Below are 24,447 nucleotides of genomic sequence, written 5' to 3' on the forward strand. Positions count from 1 at the left end.
TCCTCTTAATCCCAACATTTACACAAAATTTCTTAAATTTTTTTGATTCGTATTCCTTCCCATTATTTGTTCTCAGTACTTAGATTTTCTTCCCAAAAAAGTTTGCTGTAAGAGCTTTGAACTCCTCAAAGCTTTAAGATATTTCTTTTGACTCTTTACACTTAAGAAAATATATCCAGGTCTTTCTAGAAAAGTCATTTGCAAATATTACATAATTTAAGAATCCTCCCATGGAGGGTACAAACGTGGGTCCACATTAGATAGAGTGGACTAATTCTAATACATTTTTGTTGTTACTCAAACTATTTTGGAAGGTCCCCTTTGTATTCTTCCCTAGGGCTTACCTTTTGCATGCTCCTTCATAAATTTGTTTTAGTTTGGACAATCTTGTCACCAAATTTTCAACTGAAGGTAGGACATAGAAATGAATATGTCCTAATCTTCGATGCCAAATTTCATTTGAGTCAAAGGTCTCATGAATAAGGGTTTGATTAATGTTTGTTCAAAGTTTGTAGAGATATCCTTGTCTTATACCCATTTGGTGCTTTCTTTATGGTGGAGTTCTTTGGCCATGCCAAAACTTTTTCATTCACAAATGTAACCTATACTTGTTGTCTTCAAGAGTAGAAAGGGATATAGGTTCCTCTTTGTTCCCATTACAAACATTCCAGTGAGTTGTAGAGAGATGCCAAAATTTAAGTTTATGGTGCAAGTTCCAATCCTCTTTACTAGATGTAATGTCTCCTCTTCCGGATTAAATTCGAATGCTGTAACCTGCAACTATTTGTTAGTATAATATAGATTTTTTTTAATGTGAAACACATTAAAAGTATTGGATTAACTAAATATCAATCGAAATACTACCCACACTACCCTTCCTAATCCTTCGGAAGAGATCCTTCTCAAACCACCTAACCCTCTGGTGAGAATTATATCTCGATTAGGTAATTATCATATAAAGAATATCTTCCTTAGGCCTCTTTGGGATCTCTGGCTACATGGTAGAGATTCCACCTCTAACCAACTCTCTTATCTTTGACATATGCATATGTTTGACCACTACAATATATATTGTCTCTAAGAGATTCTCTACAAATCTTTCTGGGTTCCAATTTGGAATCCCGACATTCAATCAAGAATGTCCTCTAATCTTTGAGTTCTCTTAAAAGAAACTCGACATTCTAATGAATGCCCTCTACCAAGTTCTTACTTGATCTCTATGAGTACTATAAAGTTCTTATCTCAATCCTTTATCTTGATAATTTTATCTATCAAATGATTCATATTTATTTATGAAATAAACATATCAAATGAACACACCTCTTGTTCCCTTTAGTTTTTCATTTTATAATCCTAAATAGAATATATATTACTTCAATTCCCAACATTCAATATATATTAGTTTAGTTTCTTTACTTTCTCTACTCTAACGTAGTTCAACTCTCTTAGGCATAATTGTTTTTAATCCACCCATATTTTATTTATCATCCGTGTCCTTTTCAAAGAGTTGTAAACCTTCATAATCAGAATCCTTTTGAAAACTCACAACCATTCATAATCACAATCCTTTGGAAATGTCGTAACACTTCATAATCAAAATCCTTTGAAAAGTCACAACACTTCATAATCACAATACTACCAAAAGTTACAACACTTCATAATCACAATACTATCAAAAATTCACTATCTTTCATAATCATAATCCTTTTGAAAAGTCACAACTATTCATAGTTAAAATATTTTTGAAGAGTTACAACCATTTATAATTATAACCCTTTCAAAGAGTCACATCCTTTCATCATTGAAAATGTTTGAAAAAAAGTCACTTGTTTTCTTCTCATTCCTCTTCTAATAATCTTTCTTTAACTTTTCTCTTCTTCTCCTCTTTAAAATGAACTCTCCTTCCTTTTATACATTAGTTTTAAAGAGTCACATCTTTTTATTACATCTCTTGATTTTTTATTAGATTTAGTTAATTTATATTATATTATTTATTTACTTATCTATTTTATATTTATCATCATTTATTATTAATCTTACTTAGAAAGATAACATACTTTCTACAATATATTTGTATTTGATTTAATTAATTAATATATTCATTGTAAATTTATAATTATTTAATTGTTTTAAATATTATACTATTTTTTTTTTTGATCAGTAAAAGGCTGAAGCCCTTGGACATTACAACTTATCTTGCTTGACTGGAGCATTACATTTTAGTTCGTTTGGCTAGACATTGTTTTTGTCTTATAGCATTTACATATTTTGATTTCAAGATAGCTTTTTTATTCGAGAGCCTAGATATGGACTTTCCAATCTTACGATTATAATTTATATTTTCCATTCCTCGCTCTTTGATCGAATTTTATAAGACCTGCAAAAAAAATGAATAAACTTGGCCAAGATCCTTGTTAGTGATAAAAAAGAAAACCATCTGCTAACATTAGTAGTTATAAAATAACATATCTAATAAAAAAATGTGCCTTATTTTTTCTTTCTGTTCAAATTATCTTAGTACATATCATAATGTGCTTTATAGAGAAAGTTGTTTGTTTTGAAGTTTTCCACCTTTGCTATGCTACTAAAGTCTATGCCCATTATCTATTCATGATATTATATTCTAAGTTTATTGAGAATTGAGATATAAGGTAGTGATAGGACATTTATTTAAAATGTATGAAAGTTTAACTAGAATGTGAATTGAAACGACCTTAGGAAAGGAATCGTAATCGTCAAGAGGCTATAATTAACTGATTAAAGTTTTGTAACAAGTCTTCTAATTAATCTGATTTAATCATTTCTTCTCTTTCCATGAGTATATTTTCACCGTTAACCCTGACATTTGCTAGGGCATCGGCTACTTTTTTGCCTTCCCTGTATATATGTTGAATTTGAGTCTATACTAATTGATCTAGCAATTCTATTGCTTTTGCTACTCTAGAATTAAGTTGCCAATTTGGAGTTTCTCTTTTCCTTATTGCATTTAGAATAATTTGTGAATCTCCCTCAATAGCCAAATGCTTAATACCAAGAGCTAAACTTAGACTCAAACCAATAATTATAGCTTCTATTTTTTGCTAAATTGTGTGAAGCCTTTCGTAGGAATTTGGGGTAATTAGCTATCCATTCATTGTTGTCATTATGAATGATGCTAGCTATCCTGCATTCCCAGGATTACCTCTTGAAGCTCCATCAAAGTTTAGTTTAGCCCAACCCTTAGGGGGTGGGGTCCATTTACAGTTTTCTGTAGCTAGCTTATCAGCTTTGGGGTACATCATTTGGGGATTAATGAGATTATGTTAGTTTTCCTTCATTTCTGCATCCCAAGCCACACATGTTTTTTCTACTTTAACCAAGTTTCTGAGATTATTTTTTATGTTTTCTATTATACTAGCCTCAACTTTGTTTAGGAGAGAAGAAATAGATAACTCCTCATTCATAAATATCCTCTAGTTCCTTTCCTTCCAAATTTTCCATAATAGAATAGAGGGTGAGACCCTCCAAAGGTTGTTGTAAATTTTTGAAAATCTAGACTTAAGCCAGCTTTAAAGGTGGTCCTTCAGATTGTTTTGGAAGGCCGAATGCCAGTTTAATTTATTATATAATCATGACTAACAAGTCTTTGCAAAAGGGTAATTAAATAATAGGTGGTCAGAAGTTTCAGATTCATTTTTACAGAGCGAGCATCTAGAAGGCCCTTCAAAACCCATTTTTAAAAATCTTTCTGCAGTTAAAATCCTATTTTGGATTGCAGCCCATAGGAAGATACCAGCTTTTGGTAAACAAGCTGAACCTCAACATAGTTCAAAGGGGATCTCAGTGTCTTCCCATCTCTGAGATTTAGTAATGATTTCATATCCTAGTTTAACTCTATTCCCATCTTTAGATGCTCCCTAGATAAGTTTATCATATCTGTTTTTGTAGTTTGCTATGCGTTGATTTATAAAGTGATTATATTGTTGTTTTCAGTTAAGTTTGTTTGGGCGACAAATTTCTACTCACATTTGATTGAGTGTTTTGAGATAATGATATCTTGACAATCTATTACATAATTGCCCCATAGACTAATTAGAGAATTTTTGATATTAGGAGACATATCTAAGTAATCTGGGGCTGGGAGCCCGTCCCAGGAATCTTCCCAGAACAAAGCTTTTTTCCCATCACCAATATCCCAAGTTAAGCTTTTGCCAATAACAGGAGGACATTGTAACATAAAGTTTCAAGTTCTAGATCCCTTAGGAGGGTTGGAGGTGCGAAATAGTGACAATGGATCCAAAAATGTTAGATATTTTTGATAAAGAATTTTCGCCCATTGCTTATCTTTTTCTTGATACATCCTCCATACTAATTTAGCTCCCAGTGCTTCATTTTGCCAACTAAAATTTTTTAATTCCTAGTCCTCCTAATTTTTTAAGTCTGCAAATGTTATCCCATTTTATAAGAGCTTGTTTTTTCTTTTCTTCAAGCCCTTTCCAAAAAAAATCTCTTGTTTTTTTTTTCTAGGCTACTATTAAGCCCTTTGGGTAGGTAGGGGGAGATACGACATTTGGTAAGTTGGTATAGATGAAAGAACAAATTTGATTTTTGTTGCCATACTAGCCTTAAGTTAACCATTTACCCTTCTAATTTTCCATTTTTTTTAATCTATTTTATCTAGAATAGGATTCCAAGGCTTAGAATCTGTGGAGTTCTTTCTAATTTGAATGCCTAGGTACTTACAAGGGAATGATCCTTTTTTGAATCCCATTAATTGACATATGCTATTTTCTACGTTTGGATGTGTGTTTAAGAAAAAAAATTCAAATTTTTCTTCATTAAGTCTTTGTTTAGATGCTTCCACATATGTTGTGATGATATTTTCGAAGTGACGAGCCTCTTCCAAGTAACTTTCTCCTGGAAAGCAAATTGTTGATGTGTTATCCTGGGCATACCTTCTGCTACAATGACTTCTTTGATGAGAGACTCTTCTTGTGCTTTTTAAATACTTCTTCCAAAGGCTTCAGCCGAAATAATGAATAAAAATGGCGATATTGGATCTCCTTGCCTAATACCTCTTGAAATATTGAAATAATCTTCCCAAGAGCCATTGATGAGTGAGATTTTTGGTGTAGAAATGTAGTTAAAGATAAGATTAATCCATTGATTCGGAAAACCAAGTGTTTTAAGAGTTTTGCACAAGAATCTCCAATCTACTTTATAATATGCTTTTTGGATATGTAATTTCATGAACATATAAGCTTTTTTATTGGATTCTGTTGAATGTGTTGGTTCCCAAAACTGCAGATTGGAATCCTACGAGTCTCGCCAACTCGATGCTGGGATATCCAACCGATTATGGTCAACTTGATGGAACTGAACAGTGTGGTCCGAGTTCCCTGGCTCTGCAAAACCAAGGCGGGTGTACTTGATCCTGGACAACAACCAAAAAACCAAGATGCTTAGAGCAGATTGGTTAGAACACAAATACAATGAAAGTTTTCCAAGTGGCAAGAATTATAGGAAACTTCAAATTTGCAAATTATGAATTAAGAATAAAAGTAAATGATTGTATGAATGTTTTTGAGATAAGTATGAAATATTGCAACAAATGAATACATTAATTCTTCAAAGGGAAAGATATGAAATAATTGCCAGCATATGGATTACAAATTATGGAAAATATAAAGACTAGTGCCGAAGTGCGATAGAGTTGGTATTATAAGTTTAAAACATACAACTTTATAAAATTCTACGCACATTAATTATAAACAATTTAGTAATCAAGATGCGACAAATCAAATATATGGACGCAATTTTAAAACAGTCTAGGATGTATTTTGACTCCTGTAGTTCGGAGAGAAGCCAAACATAGATTCAGAAACAATTAAATATTTCTCAATATCTATGATGTTCGATTTTAAAATGCTATATTGATCCTGTCTACTTATCTATCATATAAATTATTTATAAAACTAAAATAATAATTATAAAGGATGAAACTATATAATATCTTAACTCTAAAGCTTCATGCAAATAAAATATATATTTCTTATTGATCATGCCGAAAATAAAATTGCATTGGAGACACTCTGTATGGATGATCCATCCAATGCAGTTTGACTCCAGAATCGCATAAATATATTTACTCAATAATCCAAATTCAAAAGCTTAGTTCAAAAAATCATTTCTTTACCAATGAAAGAAAAATATATCATAGAACATATATATATAACTTGGGTATGAAATTTTTTTTTGTAGGAATATGAATTATTGTTTTATTTTAAATCTATATTAATAACCAATGAAAGGGTGTGTAACCCTTCCAAAACAACGCACCCTTTCCTAACAAATAACTGACTAACTACATAAAATTCTTAATACACTTCAGACTTAATCGGACCAATATTTTCATTATTGTGCTAACTTTATTTAGAAGCGGTGGCACATTCGGTTTAAATAGTTTACTCGCTAAAATCCTTAGTTCCAATTTTGTGCACGTCTCTCCTCCTTCATGCAGCACAGACGCATGTACATCTCCCGATAATAGAGCTTTTCCATTTGATTGGAATAATTGGCCAATAAAAGGAGACGTGTATTTTGGAAGTAAGCTCCTTTAGACATGCGCTCTCCATATCATTGAATCACCGGAAATCATATCAATACTAGCTCTCAAACCTGTAATCAAGTATATAGTAACGTTAGATATGGGTCATCAAACAATAATTTGTAATAGACGATGTTCCAGCGGCTCTGTGAAATATGGCCACCGAAATCTCCATAGTTGTGCATATTCATGGTAAGGATATTGAAGACGTATTGAATTCGAACATCGTTGTGTAAGCGCCGTGCTATGAAGTCAGACCTTCTACCGTAGCTTCCACATATTTGTTTGTCGGACATCATCCACGAGCACATGTGCTCTATATTATATTATGATAGTACTGGTTCCACCTTGCCGTGTTAAACTCCTGTTGATAGTTGTTGCTCACATACTTTCTACTGATTTATATATCCTTGATGCCATTGATGTTTAAAACTGTGAGTCCTCCCACGCGCCTCTTAATATCCATTCATAATCAATGTTTTTCATTTTCTTTTGACTGAATATGATATGTTGGTTGTCGCAAATCTTGGTTAATGCATATACTCTGTTTATGACCAATTGGATCTGTAGGTTGACTGTATATCTCAGACTCCATTGTCTTGTAATTTCAATAATCTCATCAGGTAATTCTTCTCATTGCAATCTCTAGTGAGTCGAGTCTCATATCAGGATGCTTCTTTCCATGCTCAACACTTTATCCCCTTTCTAATATTCTTATTAATACTATTTCTCTGTATGTTGTTTTTTGGCTATAGTTAGTTGTATACATATTCAGACTTATCATTTTTGCCATCCTCAAACCTCCATTCTAATAGCATCATACTTAAAGCTGTCTTTTGGTGAGGTATGCTTAAATCTGTTTAATCTCTGCTCCTAATAATCATTATTGTGAAGGTGTCAGATCTCTTTTTATTTATAAATCCATTCAGTTCTTTTCTGAATTTTAATCATTTCCTCTTGCAGCCAACACATAGGAGGTAATTTAAAATTTAAAAAACACTCATTGCATTTATTAGGAGTTTCTTGCAGCTGAATTATAACCTGTCCAATCTCTCCACTCCCTCGATGCATTAACAACACCAACTCGTTATGTTCGTTCATTCTTTATGATAAAAATGGAGAGTAAAATAAGGCTCCATCAGAATGAATTGTTTCTTGGATAATAATAATACTGTCTAAAATAGATCTATCAGGCGTAAATCCTATTTGTTCCTCTGAAATAATTTTTGGTAAAAGTTTTTTGAGCCTATTCGCTAGGGTTCTAGTGAGAATTTTGTAAATAGTGTTACATAGCGCAATAGGCCGATAGTCACTTGGTTCTTCTTGCTTAGCTTACTTAGGAATGAGCTATAAAGGTATTATTGATTTTTGCTAATAACGAACCTAAGTTTCTAGTAGCTTCAATAGCTTTCCAGAGTTCATCTCCTAGTATGCCCCAACATTTTTGAAAGAAAAATGCTTGGAATCCATCTGGTCCTGGAGACTTATCCGGATTGAGACTACAAAATGTTGTTCTAATTTCTTCTTTAGAAAAGACCCTGTTTAGGTATTTATTGTCTTCAACGGATATTAGTTTAGGTATATCTTTTAACATACTTTTTTGTGCTCTTAGATTAGAGTATTCCAAATTATTAAGAATTTTAGTGGAGTAATCCACAAATATTTTTGTTATTTGATTTAGGTCTTCTACAATATAACCTTGATCATCTTTAGTTTTTGTTATTCTATTTACATTTCTATTGTTGATAGTACTATTATGAAAGAATTTAGTATTACGATCCCCCTCCGTTAACCGGTTTTCTCTAGATTTCTATTTCCAAGATATTTCTTCTTTTGCTAGTATTGATTCTTTTTTTAGTATGACTTCTTTTTCCTTCGTATATTTATTATTGTTTAGTCCTTTTATAATTTCTTCGTTTAGTTTATTCAAATCTTCTTTTGTTTCTAATTTTTCTTTGAATATATTGTGAAAGTGTATATCATTCCATTTTAATATATTTTCCTTCAATAATTTTAATTTGGATATGAAACAAAACATTTTTGATCCCTCAGAGTGGCCTTTTGACCACCATTCTTTTATTAGTGTCATAGACTTCTCATCTTGGAACCACATCTTTTCACATTTGAAGTGGTTTCTGCTAGGCTTTTGAACCTCCGATATTTCTAGTTTGACTGAAAAATGATCTGATCTTGCTATGGTAGGATTGATGTTTGAACTGATTGGTCAAAGTCTCTTAGATCTCCTCTGAATAAGAACCTATCAAGACATTCCGCTATTTGACAACATTCTTTTCTTTTGTTGTGCCACATGTAGAGACCATTTGTTGGTACAAAATCAACCAAATTATCTTTGGCAATCCAATCTCTAAAAGCTGTTATTGCTTGGGAAATGTATTGAGAACGCCCCAGTTTTTCTTCTAAGCTTAGAATGGCATTAAAATCCCCTCCAATCATAAATGTTTTAGAAGGGTTATTATTTTTAAAAGTGTTGATATCATGCCATAGCTCTCTCTTGCTAGCAATTGGAGTTGGTCCATACATATTCATTAAAACAAATTGGAGAGTTTCTTTAAAACTTTTGACTTTGCCACTCATCCAATTATTGGTTGACGTCCATCTATTATATGCAATTTTCCTTGGATCCCATACAATGCCAATGCCTCCTGAAGCTCCTTTAGATTCTATTAAATCAACTTTCCATATTTCGAGTTTCCTATTCAATTTTCCCCTTCTAACTTATTCAACTTTGTTTCTTGTAATTGTATTAATTCTGATTCAAATAATGTTAAATTCCGCTTTCATAAGAGTTTTTTGTTAGGAGCGTTTAATCCCCTAACATTCCAAGTTGTTAACTTCATTGATCTGTGGGAATGTCCTTCCCCTTCCCAACTTTTAGAGTATCTCGGATCTTTACTAAATATTATTTTATTGATAATATGTTATATATGTAATTTTTAAATCTTATTTCTATACTTGAATATGATTTTATTATCATTATTTATTTAATTATTATTAAAATTATATCTTAAAATGGGGACATGACACTCGATGTGCAAAATCATCCCTAATAGTTACTTCATCAGTTTCTTCTACCATAGTATCTAAGTGTTCTTTGAATCTTGTGATGTGTCTTGATGAACCAATATCAAATACCCAGGTATTGAGTTTGTACTTGTGTAAGAAAGTGCCCTAATCATCACCTTCTTACCCTGATGTTACAAGCACGTTCCCAACTTGGAGTGTATATCTGTAGAGTCCCCAATATGTACTTGTTGGTATCATACCTTCCAGTTTGATTGTTTGCTCTAGCTAGTGAATCAATGTCATTGTCGATCCCAGTTGCCATACCACCATGTCCCAGTTGCCATACCACCATGCACTAAGTCTGATAGATTTGGAATACCTTCCGTTGTATTAAATATGTCTCCCACTGACATGTTATCTCTTGCTACCAGAAATGGTCAACTATACACACACTCACACCTCAACTAGTTATAGCACAGTAAATAATAGTTATAGCATAGTAAATGAATAGTTTGCTCTAGCTGGTGAATCAATGTCATTGTCGATCCTAGTTGCCATACCACCACGCGCTAAGTCTGATAGGTTTGGAATACCTTTCATTGTGTTAAATATGTCTCCCGTTGACATGTTATCTCTTGCTACCAGCAATGGTCAACTATACACACACTCACACCTCTACTAGTTATAGCACAGTAAATGAATAGTTGCTCGACAAGGATCAAGAGGACAGTATGCCTACAATTATATATCCAGTCACAACTTTTGAATAGCGTCCCTCATATATATCACGTTCCCCAGTCAATCTCGGTACCTCCCATAAATCATATTAGCTCTAGATGTTTGATATCAACATGAACCAATGCTAAACCCAATTACCACTAATCGGCTAGCTCCAAGACTTCTTTCATGAGAAGTGTTGAAGTTGTTGGCTTGAGGGGTACCATCCCACAAAGCTCAACTCACAAAGGAATATTACAATTGTTGTTGCTTTCGTCCAAACATTTGCTAGCAATTCCTGACCTTCTTCCTTGCAGCTCGATACCAATTCTCTTTCAATTTTTGATATCTCCCTTCTTTGTCGTTTACCTCTTCTTCAAGAGATTCATGTCCCTTGGGCTTCTGTAACATCCCAAAGGGACTGCCAATTGGCAGTTGACACAATTGTACATAGTTACTCAACATTGTTGATGACCTGGCCATCATGGCTGCCATATCACGCCCAAAAATAACAAGGTTAGTGCCGTAACAACTCCGAATTGGTCTCTGTTCAAATATCAAATTAATGCCAAACATAACCACTTAAACTTAGATAAACATTAGGCAATTTTTTTCTTTTTTCTTTTTTTCATGTCCCTTGTAGATTATGATAGGCCTCTTTGGGACAAACTTCTAAGGCTAAAACCCATCCAAAATGATGCTTATGGAGGGGACATTACTTTGTCAACATCGCCTTTTTGTTCACTCAAATGAACAATAGTATTAAAATCATCCTAAGAATCTAAGAAGATAAGGGGCAAGGGACCTTACCATTTTGATATGCAACTAGAGTTTATCCTTTCCAAGGACATCAATCGAAGCATACACATTAGAAAAGGGTTGACCTGTGACTCCAAACTTGTAGCAACCATAGATAAAGAATGACTATTAGACACCCACCACTAGGGAACAACTTTATATGGGTTCTAGAGATAAGCCACACACTAGAACTACATAGAGCTGCGACGCACTAACACTATCTTCTACCCCGAACCTTAGAAGCCAAATTCAACATACCTTCTATAGACAATTTAGTCTTTTGGATTAAAAAAACACCAAAAACATTCAATCTAATCAAGTCTTGAATAGCCTTTTATCTTTGGATGTTATTCAAACCCCTTATATTCCATGAGAGCGCAATCATTTATGAGATTGTGAGGAATGAGAACCAATGGTCTTAACCAACCCAGACTTAACTAAAGTCCCATCAATCGATTTCACTTTTTCTTGATCTTTCTTCCTGCTTTAGTAGACCTATTAGGAAGACCCTTCTTAAGAGCTTTTTGTAGCAAGCCCAACATCAGGGGAGAATGCTTACTCTTACTAGCCTCTTGAGAGTGCCATTTTGCACCAACCAAAGAGCTACCTAGACTTGAACTAACCTTCACCATTTTGCTTCCAGTTAGTTGTAGAACACTTGAAGGAATTGAGGTGAAATTTGTATTCAAATGTGAATTTGAACCTCCAACTTAAGATTCAAAGGGCAGGATACCCTCCTATTCACAACAATTTATTTTGCAGTCATAGGCTCTTGACTTGTAGGAAGTCCAACAAGAACATCATCAAACTGATCAAGCTCTTTTGGAGCCTCAAAGAGGTTAAAAACCTCATCAATCTACTTATCTCTCAAAGTTCTTTTTTTGCCCTCTCCCCTTACTGTGAGCCTTAATTGGAACAAACCCCTCATTATCTTTTGCTAACAAATATCTTCCTTTGTCTTTCTTAGGTGGAGGGCAATTTGGTACTATTAGATGGTCTTGAAGAATTTGACTTAGGACCATAGTTCCCAGATTTGGACTTGGCGAGGCAAACTCGACTTATGACTCGACAAAGTGAAAATTCCCTTGAAATTCAGAGATTTTTAAGGATTTAAAACTTGTTTCTGGCACCCATCATTGAATAAAGCTTAATGACAAATAACATTATCAAATATAAGCTAATTTGATCACAGACATAAATATACATCGATCACATTAGCACAAACACAAATTAATATATTGATGACAATTAATACACTGATAGATAACCAATACTATCAAAGACAACTATAGGCATTTTATGTAGACTACATCAACACCCCACCCATCCACCTCCCTAAAAATTAAAAAAGGGAAGTTGTCTTCTAGACATCAAGTATACATCAAGTAATATCCAAGAAGAGTAATGATAAGGTTGTAGACAAGGACTCGTATTGCACAAGCTAAAAGTTGTAGTGTACTTTAAAAATAAGGTGGGGGTCTGGGGGCAATACTCCAAGAATGCTCCCTATCACAGTTTAGGGCAGATTTGTAGAGTAACACCCCCACTGCCAAGACCATTTTAGCACCTTCAAAAGCACATAAATCTCCTTATTGTGCATCATTTTCTTGAATTTTTAAGATGCCAAAAAGAATACTAATAAAACCCAAAAATGCATTTTCTAAATCTCTTGCCAAATTTCTTTCTTGTCAAACAAAGCACAAAACTAAAGGAATCACAATTGGTGTGCTTCAAAAATAAAATGGGGTCTAGGAGCAACATCCCTTGTGGGGTTTGGGGGTAGCACCCCAAAATGCTCCCTGTCGCATTTCAGGGCAGTCAAAGGGAAACACCGTCGCTCCCAAGACCAAATTAGCACTTTCAAAACCACATAATATTCTATAGCATGCATCATTTTCCTGAATTTCCAAGATGCCGAAAAACTACCGATAAAGCCCAAAAATGTAATATCCAAATCTCTTCCTGCCAAAAAAAAGGCATAAGAACTCAAGGAATTGTGTCTGCCATAGAGCAGTTTGGTGTGCATGTAGTAGTATGATGCACAACTTGAAAAAAACAAATTTATTCATTTTTTATGGGTTTTTGCAAAAAAGAAGTCTGATGTTGGCAAATTCTTGTCATAGGTACTCAATGAGTCACACTTAGACTTGCGACTACCCATGGCTCAACAAGCCACATGCTTGGCTCGAATGAGTTCAAGTTAGAGTCCCTGTGACTCAACAGGGGTGACTCGAATCATGACTCACCCAAACTTGGCGATTCTAGGAACTCTGCCTAGGGCACATCCTTTGTAAATAATCATATTCACATAAAATTTGGTAGTGAAAAGGGAGAGTTCATAGTCAATTTGCTTTATCCAAGAGAAGGATATCAAACAAATCTCCATAGTCTTGTAAGGGTATACTTAAATCTGTCTCAATACAAAGACGGGCACAAGTGATTACTTTTTTATCCATGGTTGACACCTAAGGGCTTGCTAGTTTTCCAAGTAGCAAAGCAACTGAGTGATAAATGTCATGCCTTTAGATCTAAATTGGAAACCATGAAAGTCTCACCTAGACTAGAACCCTAGAAGGGAGTTCCTCTGTAGGGTTGAAACCTACATTTCATGGTTTGATGAACTAATCTACTCCCCATTTCTTTGTGAAATACAAGAAATGATAACCAAAATGTAGTTTTTTGTGATCAACATCACTTCCATTTTGCCCTCTATATTGCACGTACACCAGGAACATGATTTCAACAAAGGTAGGGAAATTTGTATCGCCATGAGCTTGCATATGAAGGCATGATTAGACAAGTAATTAACATCAAGACTACAATCTTTGGTTGAATCACCAACACTGGCCTATGCTCACTATGAGCCAAACATCCATTAACAATTGGAGGCCGAACCCTCATTTTGAGAACAGCTTTCTCCAATGCCTCTTCTATTCCCTTTGGCTTTACAATTAACATGCAAGTTTAGAGAATCGGAACCTCCAACTTTAAATGAGAGATCCATTTTCAAATAGCCGACATGTAGCACCATGTAATGGCCACAAAAGGAAAAACAAATCCAAACTGAAATCAACCAAAAGCCACCCAAAATATCACTCCCCCACCAAAAGCCCCCAAAATGCACTCCACTAGCAAGTAAACAGCCACAAAATCCCTACAGTTGAACTCCTCCCAGAAATCCCTTAAGTTGTTGTGAAAGTACATTGTATGCTAAGTAGCAAATTTGCACTACTTTGACAATGTTCGTTCTCCAAATCCCTGCCCCCCCGCAACCCCATTTGACATGCTGTGATGTTGATGGAGCTTTTGAATAAGGTACTATGTAATTGCATCATTTTCTCATTTTGATCTTTTTCCAATCCCCACAGTCTACCCCAAATATGGACTTGTCACACATTATTGCCTCGATGGGCTCATCCCTCCTAGATAGTGCATTGGCCATGACATCCTTTTCACTTTTATTGTATACAATCTTATATTCATGGTCTAATATCTTAGTATTCATTTTTTTTGTTTGGCTGATGAAAACCTCTATTCTAAGAAATATTTCAGATTCTCATGGCATGTCTTCACTTAAAATTAAGAGTATCATCATACATGATTGCTATTGTTTTATTGAATGGAGGATTACCATCGTTTTCTTTTCCTAAATAGGTTTTCGCCAATTCTTACCTTTGAGTTGGTGAATCTAACTTGCAACGGGTTGTCCTCCTCAACTATGTTCTGCTACTATGAATGCTTTAGATGAATTCGGATTAACGAAAAATTGGGGTGATACTCATGGCCTCCTTTATCTATTCAAATACCCAAGTGGTCGTTTCATTCCAACCAATGGAGGGAGGCCCCCTTTAATAAGGTTATCAGTTGTGCTTCTATGCTGCCATAATTTTTAACAAAGTGATGATAGGTACTGATGAGCCCCAAGAAGCCTAAAAGTCTGCTGAGAGTTTTGAAGTAGTTTTCTTTTAACCATAGCCATTTGTTGACATTCAAAATCGTCCAAGGCCTGTGACGATGCTTTTCAATAACTTGTATTTCACATTGATTGAATAATCTTCATCATTCTCCTATCTCTCAATTAAATAATTATATCTATTTAGTAGATGTTTAAGTATGTCCTCTTGTCAATTGATTTTGATCATCAAATTGTCCTAGATCAATCATTTTGCCTCATGGAATTTTAATTTTTTGATCTTCCTCATTGTTTAAATACCATATTTATCCTTTTAGATTAAGTAATTATTTAATTGTTTAATCTTTGTCAATATTAACCTTACTTCTAAGGGCAAATAAATATTCTTATTAATTTGTATCTGTTGATGATAATGGAATGATTCTTATCGAATCTTTCGCAATATCAGGTTCTCACTCTGATTTGCAAGACCTTCTCCCTTCAAAAGTTATTTTGAATAATTAATTGATCTTCTATGTAATATACTACCCAAACTTTCTCACAAATAATTTTCAGAATATAGCAGATAATTTTATCCAAATAAAAACCATCAAATGCTTACACAAATTACTTAGAAAAGCTTATTGCATTATAAATCAGCGATACAATAACAAACATCAATATCCAATCTTAATACAGTAACAACAGTCAGATTGGAGAACTATGAAATGTTCCTGAACTTCCAATGTGAACTCTGATATGACTTTACCATAGCTGATGTTGAACTGGGTTTGCATCCAATTCACCAGAAGAAGTATGAAGGGGTTGCATCCTCAAGTTTTGAAAACTGAAAGCTTCCACTTTCTCAAAGAGAAATCTGAAAACAATCTCCAAAATCTGAGCATGTCCAAAATGACTCCTCATTCTCTCATCGTGTGACTCTTCAACTTCCCCATTCACGTCCTTGTCTTGTCTTCTTGCCAGTTCGTCTCTTATTAACCCCCTTGTATAATTTTAAATTGACTTTTTAATAAATTTACATTATGCTCTCACAAGCCAATTTTAATACTACATGAATTTGTCCTCAAATTTCCTAATGTCCTGAAAGGGGACATTGCAATCTGCAATACTTGTATAAACTTTGACTTTTGGGTTGGATAGGTATGTAGATTGTGATTATATTGAATTACTGACTAATACTGTATGAGATCTCTGATCTTCGACATGAGTTTTGTTTATCTCTATGGGCCTTGAATGTGCAACATAGAAAGGTTATAATGATGGATATGTTGTTGTTTCATGTCTCTATGCTGACCGCCGTCTGCAGTCAACTGCCTGAAGAAGAGGTTCTCCTCCCTCTGTAAATTAGTTCCTTATATGTGTGTAAATAGTAATCCCCAATTCTAGTGATTGACAATTAATAATTGCCATGGGAGGAGTTTTCTGTTGATACGAGCCTGAATCAATATTTCTACCTCTATAAGAGAGAGCTATTAATTCTTCAACTTCAAGCACCACATAATACTATTTTCTGAATTATATAATTATTTCATAAGTCAATGATTGTGTGTGGTCTGACGATGACCTCGTCAATGCCGTGGATGCTTTATGGTAGATGTTGACATGAGTCTTGATCACTGACTGTAAGCAGCACAATTTATACACTAACTGTATTATCATTTCTCTCTTTATTATATTAAATTGTGAGTTCATTATTATCAAGATACACACACACAGCCTAGTCCGTAATCACTTTCTATAGTTCCTTAAGTGGATAGGTTGGTGTTGCATAGGTAGAGGTGGAGAACGTCTTCGCAAGGTAGGTAAATCCCAAGATGGGATAGGGTTGGGGTCCTGAAGCCTGGAGGGAGGCTACTTGTAGATTGGTGTCAAGCACCCTACAATAGTGAATCCCCCTCCTCCTATGGGTTGAGTTTAGGAGATTTACATATGTTAACTATCAAATGTATTATGACTTATTCATTGTTTTTTCATGAATTAATTTGATTTAGATGCTAGTAATGTATGTCAATCATTGCGAATTGAATTCTAGTTGGGAAAATTACATTTTTGCATTCCCCCATCAGGCAACTCTCTGAAACTATGACAATGATTATTTCACCTGTAACAAAACACATTGAGTCTAGGCTTAAAATTGTATTTGGAAGATAAGAAAACAGAAATGGTGACAGACTAGTAGTTTACTGGAAGTCAACTGTTATATGATGTAAGGAAGTTTATGAAGATTTTAAAATTGAGTTGTGGTCTGTGTAGTTTGAGTTGAGGGAATTGGATTAAGCTTGGTGCACTGATTCAAGTTGATGCTATAATGTGACAATGCTTGTCACATGTCATTTGGGAGACACTTGAGGGCAGTATGTTTTATAATTTTGTGACAGGTGCTGGCATGGAATTGTGTTAACTAGATAGAAGAAAATGATTTGGATATCTCTATTTGAATTTGTAAATCTTAGCGGAAGCACCCTTTGAATATAAGTTATTATCATTTTTATTGAGAAAATAGGTTTAATGTGTTTTCTGTAGAAATTTGACCATTCTAAATTGATTTTATATTTGAATTCTCATTTGAGTAGGAGGAACAATTATTAAGATGCAATCATGTTGTGAGATGGCATCATTGTTCTTACACCATTTTAACTTACCTACCCTTGATAGAAGCACCTCATGTTCATGGCAATTATCTTACAAATATTTAGCCTTGTTACGAATCTAACCTAGATAATCTAGAGGTCTAGTGGTACAGATCATACCTAGGCTCTTCTATTTATATATTCTTAATAAATGGCATTCAACATAATTTATATGTTCTCTATAGGTGCCGGTGATCTGTAGGTAATTATCTTAGTTTATTCCTGACTAATCTTAGTTAGACATAACTAATATTTGCATTAAGATCGCTGGCTTAGGGTTAACTAATTTATTAGTTATATGCCAAGGGCTATGTCCCTTGAGGGACATACCCTCTAGAAGAATATATAGACGGGTTGAGAATGTAGTTTGGAGACACACAGATACAATGCAGTCTGATCTTCAAGCATTCTTCTTCCCATGGATTCATAGCAGCAATTTTCAAATCACACAAGTTTGTGCATAGAAGTCTGGACCTGCAGTTGTCATAATTATATCCACCTTAAAAGATCTGAACATACGAATTGTAGAAAGGATTATTCTCAGCAACTCTGAGTTTGCATTCAAGGCTTATGAATTTGCAGAACTGTACATAGTATCAGAGCCTTGTTATCAGATCTAGGGCTCTGCAAATTTTCAGTGATCGGATTTTTTTATTTCAGTAGTTGTCTTCCATTTCCAATGGCATATACAATCAGGCCTGAGGAAAGATTCGATGGGAAGGAACACTTTGAACTCTTCTTCTTAAAGATGTACTATATGTACCGGGGATTAAAAGAAACCTAATCTCAATTACAGCAGTAGAAGATGATGGACACAATGTTGCATTCGTGGATGGCAAAGTATTAACTTGGGCTAAGAACTCTTCCATCAAGAAAGCTAAAGTAATTGGTCAAAGAAAGGGATATTTGTATGAACTGAATATAGAACCCAGTAGATCCATTCAAGCCCTAGTTCACGAAGCAGAAGATTCAAATGAAATATGGCACAGAAGATTAGGGCATCTAAACTTTAAAACCTTATCAACGATGGAAAAGATGGTTATTGGATTACCTAAATTAAATAAAGATCACCCTAGTATTTGTAAAGGGTGTGCTCTGGGTAAAAGTACTAGAAGTCCCTTTCATGATAGTACTAGGAAAACAAATAATGTACTTGAGTTAATTCATTCAAATTTATGTGGACCTATGTCCGTTCCCTCTCTTGGAGGATTCTGGTATTATATCTTGTTCATAGATGACTTCTCTAGGAAAACATGAATCTATTTTTTAAAATGCAAGGAATCAGAAGAAATCCTACAAAGATTTAAAGAATTTAAAGCATTAACTGAAATTTTTTCAGGACATAAAATCAAAACCTTTAGAACATATAATTGAGGAGAATATACCTCAAACTTATTTAAAAGGTTTTGTAAAGAATCAGGGATCAAGAGGGAGTATACTGTTCCTTATAACCCAAAACAAAACGGGGTAGCTGAAAGAAAGAATAGGACAATTATAGAAGCTGCTAGGGCTATGATTTTTGACCAAAATCTAGAATACTATCTTTGGGCAGAAGCCTCTTGTATTGCTGTATATATTCAAAATAGAAGCCCTCATTCCTATCTTAAAGATAAAACCCCTAAAGAAGTATATACTAAAGTAAAACCCAATATAAGTCATCTCAGAATTTTTGGATGTCCTATATACATTCATGTTCCAAAAGAAAAGACAACCAAATTAGAACCATCTGGGAGGAAAGGTATCTTTGTAGGGTATAGTGAAACTTTTAAAGCATATAGAATCTTCATACCTGGACAAAAAACTATTGAACTTAGCAGAGATGTAATCATTGAGGAAGATCTTGCATTCAAAAGAGACCTAAGTTCCAATGAACCTTCTCCTTTATCAAATTCTGAAAGAACTAGTGAATTTGAATCCTAGAAGGAGAACCTAGAAGAGGTCGAAAATGAAAATATGAACCTTGAGGAAAATTCAAAGAAAAGACCACTTTGGGCCATAAAAACAGTTGAAGTAGCTCAAGATTTTGCTGCACCTTCAGGATCAGTCAGAGAAAGTAAAAGACCTAAAAGATTCTCTGGTTATACAACAAATATGATTGATTTATCCAAAACAGAGCCAACCAATCCTTCTGATGCTATTAAACATCTAGCCTGGAAAGAAGCTATGATAGAAGAATATCAATCAATTATGAAAAATGATGTTTGGGAAATAGTTCCAAGGCCAAAAGGAAAATCCGTTGTTTCTTCCAAATGGATATTCTAAATAAAGCATGTTACTGATGGAAGTATTGAGAAATATAAAGCCAAATTTGTAGCTAGAGGTTTTTCTCAGAAAGAAGGGATTGATTATGAAGAAACCTTTGCTCCTGATACCAGATATACTATTGTTCGAGTTGTCGTAGCAATTGCCGTATCTAAGGGATGGAAGGTACATTAGATGGATGTAAAAACATTTCTCAATGGAAAGATTTTAGAATAAGTCTATTTGGAGCAACCAAAAGGATTTGAAACCCATGATCCTAATGCCTTTGTTTGCAGACTCAAGAAAGCTCGTTATGGGCTTAAACAGGCTCCCAGGGCCTGATATGAAGGGATTGATAAATATCTCACTGGCTTAGGATTTTCTAAGAATGAAGCCGATCCAAACTTATATTATAAAAGAGATAAAGATGCTATGGTAATATTGATATTGCATGTTGATGATTTATTAATCACAGGTGATGATCATCTTATAGATCAGTGCAAGAAAGATCTAACCAGAGAATTCGAGATGAAAGACTTGGGTCTTCTCCATTACTTCCTAGGATTGGAAGTACGACAGAATGCTGATGGTATCATACTGAATCAAGGGAAGTACATTTCAAATATCTTGAAGAAATTTGGAATATGGAACTGCAAGTCCATGTCTTCTCCAATGGAGACCAATTTGCATAAACTTAAAAAAGCAGCTGCAGAATCACCTCCAATAGATTCTACTCTCTACAGGCAGATGATTGGGTCCCTAATGTATCTAGTAAATACAAGACCTGATATTTGCTATGTTGTTCATGCCTTAAGTCAGTTTATGTGTGAACCTAAGGAGATTCACCTAGTTGCTATTAAACACATTATGAAATACTTACAAGGCACTCTTAATTATGGACTCAAATATGAGAAAGTTGCTTTAGATTTACATGGATTCACTAATTTAGATTGGGGTGGAAGTGTTAAAGACAAAAAAAGCACTTCAGGATGCTGTTTCAGTTTAGGATCAGCTATGATTTCACAGATATGTAGAAAGCAGTCTTCAGTAGCTCAGAGCTCCATAGAAGCCGAATACATTGCAGCAGCAATGGCCTCTCAAGAAGTAGTATTGCTGAGGAAGTTACTTGTGGGATTATTTGGGCAAGCCATGAATCCTACAATTATTCATTGCGATAATCAGAGTTCCATCAAGCTCTTAGTGAATCCAATTTTCCATGATAGATCCAAGCATATTGAAATTCCTTACCATTATGTAAGAGATATGGTAGATAGGAATTTTGTTTAATTGGAATACATTTGTACTATAGATCAGATAGAAGACATACTCACCAAACCTCTATCTAGAGTAAAGATAGAACATTTCAGAAAGAGACTTGGTATGGTTGAGTTGTAATTCATTTGTACTCTTTTGATTATTAATAAAATAATAAATTTTATTTTGTCAAGCTATTGACTGTTATGGGCTCCACCATGTGTAATCATTATTTTAAGAGGTGACGATCTCTGAAATAATGAATACTTGTGCAAAAGGCATTATGAGAGGTGATGATCTTTTAGATAATGTACTATACAGTAGATTTTACTGTAAAATCCAATTGAGTTTTAGATCGTCTTGTGACATTGACATTGCTATGTTCATGGGTCACAAATTGGATAAAGGAAGTTTTTCTTCTAGGTTTATCCTGTATTCTGGTAGATCTTAAACTTAGGATCTTGTTGTGATATAGAAATACCAGTTTCTATGAGTCACAACATGTGTCTTATCACTAGTAGTAGTGATTTGTCATATCACAGTTATAGTAATATGACTTTGTATCACGTGTTCTATGATACCACATACTAAGAAGAGACAAACAGATATAGAGTATTAATTCTTGCTTAAACATTCGTATTGATGTTGCTAGATATGATATCTCTCTATAGGATTATTAGGTTAAGAGGGAGTGTTACGAATCTAACCTAGATAATCTACAGGTCTAATGGTACAGATCGTACTTAGGCTCTTCTATTTATATATTCTTAATAAATGGCATTCACATAATTTATATGTTCTCTATAGGTGCCGGCAATCTGTAGGTAATTATCTTAGTTTGTTCCTGACTAATCTTAGTTAGACATAACTAATATTTGCATTAAGATCGGTGGCTTAGGGTTAACTAATTTATTAGTTATATGCCAAGGGTTATGTCCCTTGAGGGACATACCCTCTAGAAGAATATATAGTCGGGTTGAGAATGTAGTTTGGAGACAGACAGATACAATACAGTCTGATCTTCAAGCATTCTTCTTCCCATGGATTCATAGCAGCAATTTTCAAATCACACAAGTTTGTGCATAGAAGTCTGGACCTGCAGTTGTCATAATTATATCCGCCTTAAAAGATCTTAACATACGAATTGTAGAAAGGATTATTCTCAGCAACTCTGAGTTTGCATTCAAGGCTCACGAATTTGCAGAACTGTACAAGCCTTGGTTTTACGAATTGTCCAATTAGACAACTGCACGTAATGGAGAAATACAATTACATGAACTGAGCATGTACATCTATGACATAGAAACCATTCTAATATCCGATGGTTGGCCTGTTTAGATGAAACTAGGTGAAACTACTGATCCTGAATATTTTGTCTTCTGCTGTCTTTTCCTTCATTTTCATTTGTTGAGATGACTCTTTGGGCAGTGGTAATGAGGCTAGTGCATTTTATCTACCCTTTCCTTTCAGATTGTAACTTGTTGAACATAGGATCCAATCTATTAGAGTCTTCCTTGCTGAAACAGAGGAGTATTCAGGCTAAAAGAAAGCCAAGGGAAAGAATGTTTAACTTGCCTTTGTTTATGTTAATTTATTTTTTCACTCTTTTTGGGCTCGTTATTATTGGATAAGAATGTCATCTTTAACAGTGACTTCCATTCTAAGAAGTTAAAGGAAATTTTATGTTACTTATAACAAAGAGATGCTACCTAGATATTTGCATAAACAAATTTTTTTCATCTATCCTTTAACTTTTGTTGATCTGACAAGTAAACATTAAATACAAAATGGAAAGAAGACATAAAGGTAGGAGATTCTATGTAATCTTTGTTACCATCACGTGTACATGCTGACAATATTTTTAAAGTTTAAAGTAGGGTTTAGAACTTTAGAGTCTACAGGGTTCTGATTATTCATTCTGATTTCCAATCAAGTCTAGTTGTCATCTGAGTTTGGTGTTTAGAATCTTTAGATACCTACACAACTCTAATCAGTCACACAGCTGAAGACTCTGCTAACTATGTATGAACCTCTGAATATGTATCTGGTTTTACCTAAGTTACCGGTACTTAGGAAATTTCCTTAAAATGCTGGTACGATACGTATCAGAATCGGATACGTTGAAAAATCGCCATGGAATCCGATAGGGTTCAAGTTTTCCAAGTCTGAAACGTACATGACTTTTGCAACCTCTATCCGAAACTTTTTAACTTGACATGGCGATCTGACTTCGGTTTTTTTTTGTTTTGTGACGAAGTTGAGGGTGACGTGTTTTTTTAAATCCTTTTTTTACATTTGAAATCTCACAACTAAAGCTCCACGTCTTTCCTTTCTATCTGCTGCAAACAGAAACCCTCCCAAACACAGACAGAAATTCCTGCAGACGGTAGCTGTTCGAATCCACTGCAGACGGTTGTCTTCCGGTCAACTTGTGTTTATATTAGTAAATTCTAACTGAATCCAAGTGCAGACATTCGCCTTTTCTAAATTCTGGAAACGGTAGTTGCAACGATGGACCAACCTGTGTAACGCAGCTACGAATGATGTTTTTTCAATTTCTTAGACTATTAAATTTTTTAATTGCTTCAGGTACGGGGGGATTTTTAGGACAATTTAAGATTTTTTAAAATTTATTTTAAATATTTAACTTTCAAACACTTACAATCATTAGGAAAAGAAGATGTTACCGGAATATTAAGAATGATCTAGGATAATAGTTAAACTTAAAAATAGTATTAAACTTTAAAATATTATATATATTTATTTAGAATAGTATTAAACATTAAAATATGATAATAGTATTAAACGTTAAAATAGTATTAAATTTATTTAGAATGATAATAGTATTAACCTTTAAAATACTAAATATATTTATAATAGTAAATTCTATATAATATATTAAGTTGTTAAAGTTTCTTAAACATTTAAAATTAAATTGCAAGTTTTTTAAAGCATAGATGTTATAATATTTTTAATTATTATATATTTTTCTAATTTATTGCTTAATATTGTATTGTTTAATGTTAATATATTTTTTTAACTTGTTGGCTTTTGTAGATAACATAATGGCTAATATTCTACTTTTCAGGCTGTAAACATCTATACATATATATTTATGATTTTTTATATACTTTTTGGTCTAAACGTACCCAAACGTACCCAAACCCATAGTTCCAAGAATCACGGCGATTCATGCGATTCACGCGATTCGGCGATTCGATTCAAGCCAAACGATTTTTTGTGAATCAGTGAATCAAATCAGCGATAAAGGGTTTATGAAATAA

The 24,447-nt window shown here is 34.0% G+C and overlaps 1 protein-coding gene across 2 annotated transcripts in view; it reads left to right on the plus strand.

Annotated features, from left to right (window-relative positions):
• LOC149578363 (uncharacterized) overlaps positions 1-24,447 on the plus strand; it is a 169,087-nt gene that overhangs the window by 130,082 nt on the left and 14,558 nt on the right. The window contains exon 3 of one of the 2 annotated variants that reach the window (XM_089828517.1): positions 5,287-5,636. The exons of the other annotated variant lie outside the window; for it this stretch is intronic. Coding sequence (XP_089684643.1) covers positions 5,287-5,411 — 125 coding nt within the window. The 3' untranslated portion in view covers positions 5,412-5,636. Of the gene's footprint in view, positions 1-5,286; positions 5,637-24,447 lie in introns of those variants that run through there. 2 annotated transcript variants of the gene reach the window in all.

Source organism: Cupressus sempervirens, chromosome 1, assembly GCF_028749045.1.
Source record: "Cupressus sempervirens isolate cs-2001-9-10 chromosome 1, ASM2874904v1, whole genome shotgun sequence".
Lineage (NCBI taxonomy): Eukaryota > Viridiplantae > Streptophyta > Pinopsida > Cupressales > Cupressaceae > Cupressus > Cupressus sempervirens.